The sequence below is a fragment of the Microtus pennsylvanicus genome, chromosome 7 (genome assembly GCF_037038515.1).
Source record: "Microtus pennsylvanicus isolate mMicPen1 chromosome 7, mMicPen1.hap1, whole genome shotgun sequence".
Taxonomy (NCBI): domain Eukaryota; kingdom Metazoa; phylum Chordata; class Mammalia; order Rodentia; family Cricetidae; genus Microtus; species Microtus pennsylvanicus.
The window spans coordinates 120,601,597-120,614,850 of record NC_134585.1 but is presented as its reverse complement, the minus strand read 5'-3'; the positions used below and the strand labels follow the sequence as shown (position 1 = coordinate 120,614,850).

Here is a 13,254-nt window from a genome sequence, read left to right as displayed (position 1 = left end):
TTATTTATGGACCCTATACTTAGATAGCCAGTTAACCTACACAGCATCAGAGAAGAGATCTTCTTTTCATGGCTTGCAGCATCTCATACCTTAGCCTTTCATATTAGTTGCAGTTCAGTAGACCTGGCATTCTTAAAATGGTATATAGATGGTATAAACCTCAAATTCATTTGTGCATAATTGCTCTATAATAAGGGTTCACTAGCATAAAGGTTACAGCAGCAGCACTACAATAAGAATTATGTGTTTAAATCTTGGTTTTTCCATCATATAGCTATGACTTTGAATGTTTTTAAATCTATGTCTTCAGTTGAAATGTGGGAAAAACATACACATGCAAATATTATGTGACAACACAAAAGAGATATAGTCAACACAGTATCTGAATACCGTAAATTCTCAAAAAAAATGGTAGCGTAATGTTATTGCAATAGCCATGAATTGGACAAGCTTATTGGCCTGGTTTATTTTAAATTAAAAAAAAACTTCACTGTGCTCCTGCCAAGTATTTTCACTCTGTTATCTTCTTTGAACACTAGATAAAGAAAACCAATTGCACAAACTAATCTTCTCCAGCAAAGGCTCTGCATTTCACTGTGTGCGACCCTACAAGAGAGCGTCCCAGAGCATATCTCTATTGTGGAAGGTGGGGCCATTATCACCCTCTCTGCAATCATCCTACAGGTGAGAATGTGAAGAAGGAAGATAAACATGCAAGGGGTGGAGTTACATTTGATTAGAAATGAATCAGTCCATCCCACAGAAGACAGCACCCAAGCTATATAAGGGTCACTGTCCCCATCTATCAACACCCTGCAAGCTGCATCAGGCCTTATCCTATTTGTTCCTTTGGTGAATCAGGTGAGAAGAATTTAAATGTATGGTACTTGGTGCTCGTGGGCCAGATATTGTGAGCCGAGTCTGAGCTCAGGCATAGTCAGTACTATATATTGCTACTTTTTTTGTTGTGTTGTTTCTTTTATTTTTGGTTTGCTGTCTGTTTGGTTAATTTAGTTTATACTTGAGTCTTTAGAAATCAATGTCTTTATTGAGGAGAATAAATCCAGTAGAAGTCTGTCTTTGTCTAGGCCAGAGGTTCTCAATCTATGGGTCTTGATCCCTTTGGGGGTCAAACAACCTTCTCATGGGAGTCTCATATCAGATATCTTGCATATCAGATATTACATTATGATCCATAACAACAGAAAAATTATAGTTATGGAGTAGCAACAAAAATAATGTTGTGGCTGGAGGTCACCACAACATGCAGAACTGTACTAAAGGGTCACAACTCTGGAAAGATTGAGAACCACTATTTTAGGCCATCTCATATTCTCCCTAATTTAACCACACACCATCTTTCTGCGGCACGTGAAAGCGACTGGTATTATGGTGTAGTTTGTTTGTGGTTCACTTTTGGTTTGGAGAGTGTTGAGATCTAGTTCTCCACTTTCAACTTCTTACCTGAATTGGTAACATTTGGAAGGAACGGTGTTTACTTGGTGTTTTCTTGAGGGTTGATGTTTTGACAGTTTCCGTTCTAAAGGCCATTATAGCTATAGGATCTACAGTACCAAGATATTATTGACGCACTTTGCCCATTTTCAATTCTTCATGGTATTTTGGGGTCTAGTTTGCTTTCTGATGAACAAAAGGGATTTAAATGTTAAGGTATCTGTTACTTTTGCCCCAGCTGGGAATGGTGGAAGCAAGGGAGATTAGGAGTCAATTTCCAAGTTTGGCTACAAAGCAACTTTTTGAGGCCAGAATGAGCTACATGAGATCCTGTCTCAAAAAGAAAACAAAAAGGACAGAAGAAAGGGAAAGGAAAGGGGAAAAAAGAAAAGAAAAAAAGAGTCTGAGCTCTGAACAAGTAAAGCGCCTGTCATACGAGCACAAAGACCTGCGTTCAGACACAGAGCCCCTATGGAAAGGCAGGGTGTGGTAGCATGTGTCTGTAGCCAGTGCTGACGTAAGGACAGAAACAGGTGGCTCTGTAGAATTCATTTGCTAGCCAATCCAGCCAAATCAATGAGCTCCAGATTCATTGAGAGACCTTGTCTCGAATATAAGGTAGAAGGCTGGGAAAATGGCTCAGTGTCTAAAGAACTTATGATACAAGTGTGGAGACCCAAACTCAAATGCCCTGATCCCGCATAAAGCTGGGCACAGTAGTGCACATGGGAAATCCCAAAGTTCCATAGCTAGTCCAGCAACACAGTGATGAACAACACACAAAAAGGAAACCATGACTCAAGCAATATGGAAAGTGATGAGCAACACCTGAGGTTGTCTTCTGATCTCCACGCATGTACTGTAGTACCTGTGTGCCTGTTGTCATGAACACATACAAACACACACACACACACACACGAATTCACTCACATATACAGAAAAGATATAAACAATGTGAATGATGATTTATGCAAATATATGCCTATCTGTCCTCAAACACAAAAATGCATACACACTCATGCAAACACATGAATGTATCACACTCATGCCAGGAAAGAAACAAAAAACAAAAGAAATAGAAAATAAAAGAATAGGCAAGGAGAGGCATGGAGAGGAAGAGAAAAGGGTAGGAGAAAACAGAAGAGACTAGAGAGACTGGGGCTGTGGTGTCTCTGTTGTATTGGGAGTTTTGGAAGCCCAGAGTAACACCCAGGACACAAAAATACTCAAAGAAATATCATAAAAAGAATATATTCATAAGATAAATATTATGGAGACCTGAGATCATCCCAAGTTTTCATTGTGTTGATTGGTGCGACAAAAATCCTGAGCCATACTTACAGTTGAGGTTGATGAAAGAAAAGAGGTTTTAAAAATGACTTTGTCAGCAGTTCTCAGCCCATATGTCATGACCCTTTCACAGTGGTCACACATAGGATATCCTACAAATATTTATTTACACTATAATTCAAAATAATAACAAAATTACAGATATGAGGTAGCAATGAAAATAAGCATATTTGAGGGTTACTACAACACGAGGAACTATACTAAAGGATCTCAGCATTAGAAAGGTTGAAAACCACTGCATTATATTAAAATAAGACCTGTTGATAAATTAAAATAAAAGAAAAGAAAATTAGTTCTCTATGTCTCTTTCTTTATCTATGTTTCCTTCTCTCTCTGTAGGTTCATTTAACCTTGGGAGGAAAAGATGACAGACCTCTTAAGAAGTGTTGTCACCGTCATTGATATATTCTACAAATACACCAAGCAAGATGGAGAATGTGGCACACTGAGCAAGGATGAGCTAAAGGAACTTCTAGAGAAAGAGTTTCGCCCAATTCTGAAGGTACGTGTCAAGTCTGAAGGCTGTTGGGGTCTGTACATGTTCTAGGACCAAGCTTGGTGGAAAGTGCACAGCCCCAGCTGATTTTGAGAAAACCCAAGTAATATTCTTTTGAGCCAGGACATCATAAATCTATTAAGTCAACATATATATTTTAAAGACAAATGTTTCTTCAATACATTCCTGTGCCCTTCCATCTTAAAGAATCCAACTTTCTCATGTACTCAGGCTTCCCATACCAAGCAAATAAATAATATAGTGCTAAGAAATTAACTAATTGATTATTTTAACAAACAAGGAACAATGTCATCTTCTTTCACAGATCACAATAGTCTTTTCCATTAACTTTTCATATATTCTAGGTCTCATTAACCTAAAGTAATACTCAGAAGATTAAAATTATATAACACAATATATATACAAGGTGCTACTGGGTTATTTTAGTTGAAAATGAAGCTGGGCTAACCAAGTTATCCTTGGTGTGTCTCTCATATTCAGAATCCAGATGATCCAGATAAAGTAGATGTCATCATGCATATGCTGGATCGAGATCATGACCGAAGACTAGATTTCACTGAGTTTCTTCTGATGGTGTTCAAATTGGCTATGGCCTGCAACAAGGTTCTTGGAAAAGAATACTGTAAAGCTTCAGGGTCAAAGAAGCCTAGGCATGGTCATCAAAATCGAAAGGAAGAAAGTGAAACAGAAGAGGAAGAAGAGATACCAAGACGGAAATCAGGTTTCAGACGTTCAAGTTGGAGTGAGGGAGAGGAGCATGGACATAGTTCTGGGAGCTCATGGGGAACTGCAAAACCTCGACGTAGGTCCAACTCTAGGAGGTTGGAAAGGCACAGTGAATTATCCAGCTCAGAGGAACCCAGGAGAAAACACCATGGGTCTAGCTCTGGTCAATCTTGGAGCAGTAACAAAGAGAGACATGGTTCCAGCTCTGAAGAGCTAGAAGAAAAAAGAAACAAGTCACATGGTAGGTCTTCTAGAGAAGCTGGGGAAGAATATGAATCTGGATCTAGGTTAAACAGTCAGGGAAGGAAAGGTCATAGTGGATTGTCACATGGACTGGAGAAGAGCAAACATGAATCAAATTCTACTCAGTCAAGAAAGGGTGGAGAACAAAAGCTTGGGCCTAGCTCTGCAAGTTCAGAAAACAGCAAAACACAAAGTCATGCATGTGGTCACAGCAATTCTAGTGGATGTTGCAGACCACAAAGTGCTTCAAGTTCTTGTCAGGCAAGTACATCTGGGAGGCAAGGAAGTCAGTCTTGCTCTACCCAGTCAAGATGTCAATCAGGAACTAGTGGAGGACAAGGCTATGGATGTGTCTCTGGAGGTCAGCCGTCTAGATGTTGTCAAACTGAGCCTAGATCCTGCAGCCAGTCTTCTAGTCAGAGAGGGTATGGATGTGGTCATGCAGAGCACTGTGGAAGACAGCAGAGCACGAGCTCACATCATCCATCATGCTGCGGATCTGGAGCAACCCAACATTCTGGTTATGGTCAGCACGGAGGCAGTTCCTGTGGACACTCTTCAAGCTCTCAACAGAAGGGGTGTTGTTCAAATGAACATTCCAAATGTGGTCGTCATGGGTCTGGTTCAGGGCAGCCATCCTGCTGTGAACAACATGGAACAAATTCAAGACAGTCCTCTGGCTTTAAACAACATGGGCATGGATCAGGACAGTCTTGCTGTGGCCAGCATGGTACGGCATCAGGTCAATCCTCAGGTTGTGGTCAACATGGGCAGCATGCGTCTGGTCCAGGTCAGTCATCTGGCTATGCGGGACAGGGATCTGGATCTGGTCAGTCATCTAGCACTTGGAAACATGGATCTGGTCCAAGTCAGTCATCTGGTTATGGGAGGCAAGAGTCTGGTTCAGGTCAGTCGTCTAGCTCTGGGCAGCACGGGTCTCACTCAGGCCAATCGTCTAGCGCTGGGCAGCACGGGTCTCACTCAGGTCAATCGTCTAGCGCTGGGCAGCACGGGTCTCACTCAGGTCAGTCTAGCTCTGGGCAGCACGGGTCTCTCTCAGGTCAGTCGTCTAGCTCTGGGCAGCACGGGTCTCTCTCAGGTCAGTCCTCTAGCTCTGGGCAGCACGGGTCTCTCTCAGGTCAGTCTAGCTCTGGGCAGCACGGGTCTCACTCAGGCCAATCGTCTAGCGCTGGGCAGCACGGGTCTCACTCAGGCCAATCGTCTAGCGCTGGGCAGCACGGGTCTCACTCAGGTCAGTCTAGCTCTGGGCAGCACGGGTCTCTCTCAGGTCAGTCCTCTAGCTCTGGGCAGCACGGGTCTCACTCAGGTCAGTCTAGCTCTGGGCAGCACGGATCTCACTCAGGTCAATCGTCTAGCTTTGGGCAGCACGGGTCTCACTCAGGTCAGTCTAGCTCTGGGCAGCACGGGTCTCACTCAGGTCAGTCTAGCTCTGGGCAGCACGGATCTCACTCAGGTCAATCGTCTAGCTCTGGGCAGCACGGGTCTCACTCAGGTCAGTCCTCTAGCTCTGGGCAGCACGGGTCTCTCTCAGGTCAGTCTAGCTCTGGGCAGCACGGGTCTCTCTCAGGTCAGTCCTCTAGCTCTGGGCAGCACGGGTCTCACTCAGGTCAGTCTAGCTCTGGGCAGCACGGGTCTCTCTCAGGTCAGTCAACGGGTTATAGGAGGCATGGGCATGGTTCAGGTCAGTCATCAAGTGCTGGGCAGTATGAGTCTGGCCCAGGTGAGTCATCTGGGTATGGAGAACATAAATCTGGTTCAAGTCATTCATCTAGTTCTTGGCAGAACAAGTCTCATTCAGGACAGTCATCTGGCGTTGGGCAGCAAGGGTATGGACATGGTCAGTCATCTACATATGGGTCTGGCCCAAGTCAGTCTTCTAGATATGAAAGACATGGTTCTGGCTCTAATAAGTCATTTGGCTCAGGACAAGAGTATGGACATGAAAAAGTTCACCATGGAGAGTCAAGCTCCAAAGGTCAGGGAAGACAGGGAACACCCAAAAGACAGTCTGGAGACAGCAGTAGACAGCCTCAGTCTAGACAAGAACAGCCCTCTAATTCAGGGCGTTCAAGAACACCCAGAAGGACACCTGTCCACAGTGAATCCAGTGAGAGTGAAGAACACACAGTAGTTTCAAGGAGACAATCTGGATCTCCTCAGACACACGGTGGACATCAGCATGGAGAATCTGGGTCTGCAGCTCATGAAAGACAGGAAAGTCCTCAGAGACAATCTAGGGACAGCAGTAGACAGTCTCAGTCTGGGTATGAGCAGCCCTCACATTCAGGGCCTTCAAGAAGTCCAAGAGGCGCACCAGTTCACTCTGAGTCCAGTGAAGGTGAGGAACACTCAGTAGTTTCAAGGAGCCACTCAGGATCTTCTCAGGGTCATAGTAGACATCAGCATGGAGAGTCAGGGTCAGCAGGTCATGGAAGCCAAGGGGGTCCTCAAAGACAATCTAGGGACAGCAGTAGACAGTCTCAGTCTGGGCATGAGCAGCCATCACATGGTGGCTCTCAGAGAAGACCCAGCGGGGCACCTGTTCACCCAGAGTCTAGTAGAGGTGAGGAACACTCAGTAGTTTCTAGAAGACACTCAGAATCTTCTCAGAGTCATGGTGGCCATCAGCATGGAGAATCAGGGTCAGTAGGTCATGGAAGTCAGAGAGGTCCTCAAAGACAATCTAGGGACAGCAGTAGACAGTCTCAGTCTGGGCATGAGCAGCCATCACGTAGTGGCTCTCAGAGAAGACCCAGAGGGGCACCTGTTCACCCAGAGTCCAGTGATAGTGAACAACACTCAGTAGTTTCAAGGAGACACTCAGAATCTCCGCAGGGTCATGGTAGACATCAGCATGGAGAATCAGGGTCAGCAGGTCATGGAAGCCAGGAGGGTCCTCAAAGACAATCTAGAGACAGCAGTAGACAGTCTCAGTCTGGGCATGAGCAGCCCTCACATTCAGGGCCTTCAAGAAGACCAAGACAGACAACTGTTCACCCCGAGTCTAGTAGAGGTGAGGAACATTCGGTAGTTTCTAGGAGACACTCAGAATCTTCTCAGGGTCATAGTGGACATCAACATGCAGAGTCAGGGTCAGCAGGTCATGAAAGCCAGGGGGGTCCTCAAAGACAATCTAGGGACAGCAGTAGAGAGCCTCAGTCTGGTCATGAGCAGCCATCACATGGTGGCTCTCAGAGAAGACCCAGAAGGGCACCAGTTCACCCAGAGTCCAGTGAAGGTGAAGAACATTCTGTAGTTTCAGAAAGAAGCTCAGGATCTCCACAGGGTCATAGTAGACATCAGCATGGAGAGTCAGGATCAGCAGGCCATGGAAGCCAAGGAGGTCCTCAAAGACAATCTAGGGACAGCAGTAGACAGTCCCAGTCTGGGCATGAGCAGCCATCACATTCAGGGCCTTCAAGAAGTCCAAGAGGTGCACCAGCTCACTCTGAGTCCAGTGAAGGTGAGGAACACTCAGTTGTTTCAAGGAGCCACTCGGGATCTCCTCAGGGTCATAGTAGACATCAGCATGGAGAATCAGGTTCAGCAGGTCATGGAAGCCAGGAGGGTCCTCAAAGACAATCTAGGGACAGCAGTAGACAGTCTCAGTCTGGGCATGAACAGACCTCACATGGTGCCTCTCAGAGAAGACCTAGAGGGAGACCAGTTCACCCTGAGTCCAGTGAAGGAGAGGAACAATCAGTTGTTTCAAGGAGAGACTCACAATCTTCTCAGGGTCATAGTGGCCATCAGCATGGAGAATCAGGGTCAGCAGGCCATGGAAGCCAGGGAGGCACTCAAAGACAATCTAGGGACAGCAGTAGAGAGCCTCAGTCTGGGCAGCCATCACATGGCGGCTCTCAGAGAAGACCCAGAGGGAGACCAGTTCACACTGAGTCCAGTGATAGTGAACAACACTCAGTAGTTTCAAGGAGACATTCAGAATCTCCGCAGGGTCATGGTGGTCATCAGCATGGAGAATCAGGGTCAGCAGGTCATGGAAGTCAGAGAGGTCCTCAAAGACAATCTAGAGACAGCAGTAGACAGTCTCAGTCTGGGCATGAGCAGCCCTCACATTCAGGGCCTTCAAGAAGACCAAGACAGACAACTGTTCACCCCGAGTCTAGTAGAGGTGAGGAACATTCGGTAGTTTCTAGGAGACACTCAGAATCTTCTCAGGGTCATAGTGGACATCAACATGCAGAGTCAGGGTCAGCAGGTCATGAAAGCCAGGGGGGTCCTCAAAGACAATCTAGGGACAGCAGTAGAGAGCCTCAGTCTGGTCATGAGCAGCCATCACATGGTGGCTCTCAGAGAAGACCCAGAAGGGCACCAGTTCACCCAGAGTCCAGTGAAGGTGAAGAACATTCTGTAGTTTCAGAAAGAAGCTCAGGATCTCCACAGGGTCATAGTAGACATCAGCATGGAGAGTCAGGATCAGCAGGCCATGGAAGCCAAGGAGGTCCTCAAAGACAATCTAGGGACAGCAGTAGACAGTCTCAGTCTGGGCATGAGCAGCCATCACATGGTGGCTCTCAGAGAAGACCCAGAGGGGCACCTGTTCACCCAGAGTCTAGTAGAGGTGAGGAACACTCAGTAGTTTCTAGGAGACACTCAGAATCTTCTCAGGGTCATGGTGGCCATCAGCATGGAGAATCAGGGTCAGTAGGTCATGGAAGTCAGAGAGGTCCTCAAAGACAATCTAGGGACAGCAGTAGACAGTCTCAGTCTGGGCATGAGCAGCCATCACATTCAGGAGCTACAAAAGGTCCAAGAGGGACACCTGTTCACCCAGAGTCCAGTGAAGGTGAGGAACACTCAGTTGTTTCAAGGAGACATTCAGAATCTTCTCAGGGTCATAGTAGACATCAGCATGGAGAATCAGGGTCAGCAGGTCATGGAAGTCAGAGAGGTCCTCAAAGACAATCTAGAGACAGCAGTAGACAGTCTCAGTCTGGGCATGAACAGACCTCACATGGTGCCTCTCAGAGAAGACCTAGAGGGAGACCAGTTCACCCTGAGTCCAGTGAAGGTGAGGAACACTCAGTTGTTTCAAGGAGAGACTCACAATCTTCTCAGGGTCATAGTGGCCATCAGCATGGAGAGTCAGGATCAGCAGGCCATGGAAGCCAGGGAGGCACTCAAAGACAATCTAGGGACAGCAGTAGAGAGCCTCAGTCTGGGCAGCCATCACATGGCGGCTCTCAGAGAAGACCCAGAGGGAGACCAGTTCACACTGAGTCCAGTGATAGTGAACAACACTCAGTAGTTTCAAGGAGACACTCAGAATCTTCTCAGAGTCATGGTGGCCATCAGCATGGGGAATCAGGGTCAGCAGGTCATGGAAGTCAGAGAGGTCCTCAAAGACAATCTAGAGACAGCAGTAGACAGTCTCAGTCTGGGCATGAGCAGCCCTCACATTCAGGGCCTTCAAGAAGACCAAGACAGACAACTGTTCACCCCGAGTCTAGTAGAGGTGAGGAACATTCGGTAGTTTCTAGGAGACACTCAGAATCTTCTCAGGGTCATAGTGGACATCAACATGCAGAGTCAGGGTCAGCAGGTTATGGAAGCCAGGGGGGTCCTCAAAGACAATCTAGGGACAGCAGTAGAGAGCCTCAGTCTGGTCATGAGCAGCCATCACATGGTGGCTCTCAGAGAAGACCCAGAAGGGCACCAGTTCACCCAGAGTCCAGTGAGGGTGAAGAACATTCTGTAGTTTCAGAAAGAAGCTCAGGATCTCCACAGGGTCATAGTAGACATCAGCATGGAGAGTCAGGATCAGCAGGCCATGGAAGCCAAGGAGGTCCTCAAAGACAATCTAGGGACAGCAGTAGACAGTCTCAGTCTGGGCATGAGCAGCCATCACATGGTGGCTCTCAGAGAAGACCCAGACGGGCACCTGTTCACCCAGAGTCTAGTAGAGGTGAGGAGCACTCAGTAGTTTCTAGGAGACACTCAGAATCTTCTCAGAGTCATGGTGGCCATCAGCATGGAGAATCAGGGTCAGTAGGTCATGGAAGTCAGAGAGGTCCTCAAAGACAATCTAGGGACAGCAGTAGACAGTCTCAGTCTGGGCATGAGCAGCCATCACATTCAGGAGCTACAAAAGGTCCAAGAGGGACACCTGTTCACCCAGAGTCCAGTGAAGGTGAGGAACACTCAGTTGTTTCAAGGAGACACTCAGAATCTTCTCAGGGTCATAGTAGACATCAGCATGGAGAATCAGGGTCAGCAGGTCATGGAAGTCAGAGAGGTCCTCAAAGACAATCTAGAGACAGCAGTAGAGAGCCTCAGTCTGGGCATGAGCAGCCATCACATGGTGGCTCTCAGAGAAGACCCAGAGGGAGACCAGTTCACCCAGAGTCCAGTGATAGTGAACAACACTCAGTAGTTTCAAGGAGACACTCAGAATCTCCGCAGGGTCATGGTAGACATCAGCATGGAGAATCAGGGTCAGCAGGTCATGGAAGCCAGGAGGGTCCTCAAAGACAATCTAGGGACAGCAGTAGACAGTCTCAGTCTGGGCATGAGCAGCCCTCACATTCAGGGCCTTCAAGAAGACCAAGACAGACAACTGTTCACCCCGAGTCTAGTAGAGGCGAGGAACACTCGGTAGTTTCTAGGAGACACTCAGAATCTTCTCAGGGTCATAGTGGACATCAACATGCAGAGTCAGGGTCAGCAGGTCATGAAAGCCAGGGGGGTCCTCAAAGACAATCTAGGGACAGCAGTAAAGAGCCTCAGTCTGGTCATGAGCAGCCATCACATGGTGGCTCTCAGAGAAGACCCAGAAGGGCACCAGTTCACCCAGAGTCCAGTGAAGGTGAAGAACATTCTGTAGTTTCAGAAAGAAGCTCAGGATCTCCACAGGGTCATAGTAGACATCAGCATGAAGAGTCAGGATCAGCAGGCCATGGAAGCCAAGGAGGTCCTCAAAGACAATCTAGGGACAGCAGTAGACAGTCTCAGTCTGGGCATGAGGAGACCTCACATTCAGGGCCTTCAAGAAGTCCAAGAAGGGCACCAGTTCACTCTGAGTCCAGTGAAGGTGAGGAGCACTCAGTAGTTTCAAGGAGCCACTCGGGATCTTCTCAGGGTCATGGTGGCCATCAGCATGGAGAATCAGGGTCAGCAGGTCATGGAAGCCAGAGAGGTCCTCAAAGACAATCTAGGGACACCAGTAGACAGTCTCAGTCTAGGCATGGGGAGACCTCACATTCAGGAAGTACAAAAGGTGCAGGAGGGACACCTGTTCACTCTGAGTCCAGTGAAGGTGAGGAACACACAGTAGTTTCTAGGAGATACTCAGGATCCACTAAGGGTCGGGGTGGACTTCAGCATGATGTTTCTCGGTCCACAGTTCACAGAAGCCAGAGGGGTTCTCAAAGGCAATCTAGGGACAGTAGTAGACAGTCTCAGTCTGGCCATGCTGAAGTCTCAGAATCAAGGTTTGGGAGAAGTCCTAGGGAGTCACCTGTGCGCAGTGATTCCAGTGAGCATGAGGAACACTCAGTGGTATCAAGGAGATACTCAGGATCCACTAAGGGCCATGTTGGGCTTCAGTCCCATGGAGACCCTAAATCACAACATGGAGAGTTGGGTTATAGTCATACTGCAACCGATAGTACTCACTGGCAGTCAAGGGACGGTCTAAGCAAACAATCAAGCAACGCACATGTCCAGTCTGATACAAGGCATTATAGGTCACATAGTACTGGCAACCAATATAGTTCTAGTCAACGTTGGAGACATGGCAGCTATGGCCGTGAAGATTATGACTATGGACAATCAGGATATGGACCTTCTGAAGGCAGCAGAACTAGCAGTCGCAATTCTAGTCCTTTGAGGTCATCACATAGAACTACACACACACAAGTGTCAAGATATGGACAGTCTTTCTCTCTTTCTCACCATCTAGGATCCAAAGCAAATGAAGGAATGGGAGAGCTCATGTTAAAATATAGAGAATCAGATACAGATCATGGGCAGCCAGTTGATCACTACAATCTGACTGGATCTAGTACAGGTGGAACTCTAGTCTCTAGTCTTGGCCATTCTGGAGTAACACCTGAGCATTTGAATGACTGTGATTTTAAGTACAGGTACAGTCTGAAAGAAAAACAAGAAACTACTCAAAACCAGCCAGTTGACCAATCTGGTTTTGGCCATAGTCAATATATATTATTTCAGGACAATTCCGAATCCAGTTCAATTGGAAATCAATCTGGATTCAGCACTAATAAAAGTCAAGTATATAACCATGGCCAATCAAATGATAGCTACCAGCTGTCAAGTGACAGTAGAAATAGAAATCAAAGATCTTCTCTCAACAGCTCTCTTCAGAGCCTATCCTGTATGGGAACTGAAGAGTGTAACTATTTACCATGTGCAACCACATCAGGTGAGGGGAAACAAGGACAGGAGACAGGATCTGATTCATCAGGGACTATCAGAATATATAGTCAATATGTAGATGACCAAGAGACAAGAGACACTGAATCCAGAGGTTACCATGAAAAGGGGGAAATGAATTCAGCTTCTGCCTACATAGATAGCAACACTCCACTATACACATATGTCCAAGAACAAAAATACCACTATTTTTATTGAGAAGAGAGTAAAAAATATAATAAACCAAGATAAGAATTAAACCAAAGAAGAAAGTAGATGCATAGTAAGACAATCACACATTTAATATGGTTCCTTATTTTGCCAGTAGGTGGTTTAACCTTTCATATTAACTGTATTACTATTGTAATGTTGTTTTGGTGCAAGATCTTTTTGTAGGACTCCATAGACACTGAGCTTCTTGGACAGAAGATAGTCAATTAAAATGTATTGGAACTATATTCAGAGGTACAAGATTAAAGATGTATGGTTTTGGTTGGGGAAATCAAGATGAATATTTAGAACTTCTATGAGAAAACCATTGGGGTTTT

At 46.3% G+C, this 13,254-nt stretch overlaps 1 protein-coding gene across 1 annotated transcript; it reads left to right on the top strand.

Annotated features, from left to right (window-relative positions):
* The first annotated feature begins 3,169 nt into the window (after positions 1 to 3,169).
* Positions 3,170 to 12,925, top strand: Flg2 (filaggrin 2). The gene is made up of 4 exons (XM_075979200.1): positions 3,170 to 3,307; positions 3,803 to 9,224; positions 9,873 to 10,793; positions 10,998 to 12,925. The coding sequence occupies exons 1-4, from the start codon at positions 3,170 to 3,172 to the stop codon at positions 12,923 to 12,925; spliced, it is 8,409 nt and encodes a 2,802-aa protein (XP_075835315.1).
* Positions 12,926 to 13,254: the final 329 nt, after the last annotated feature.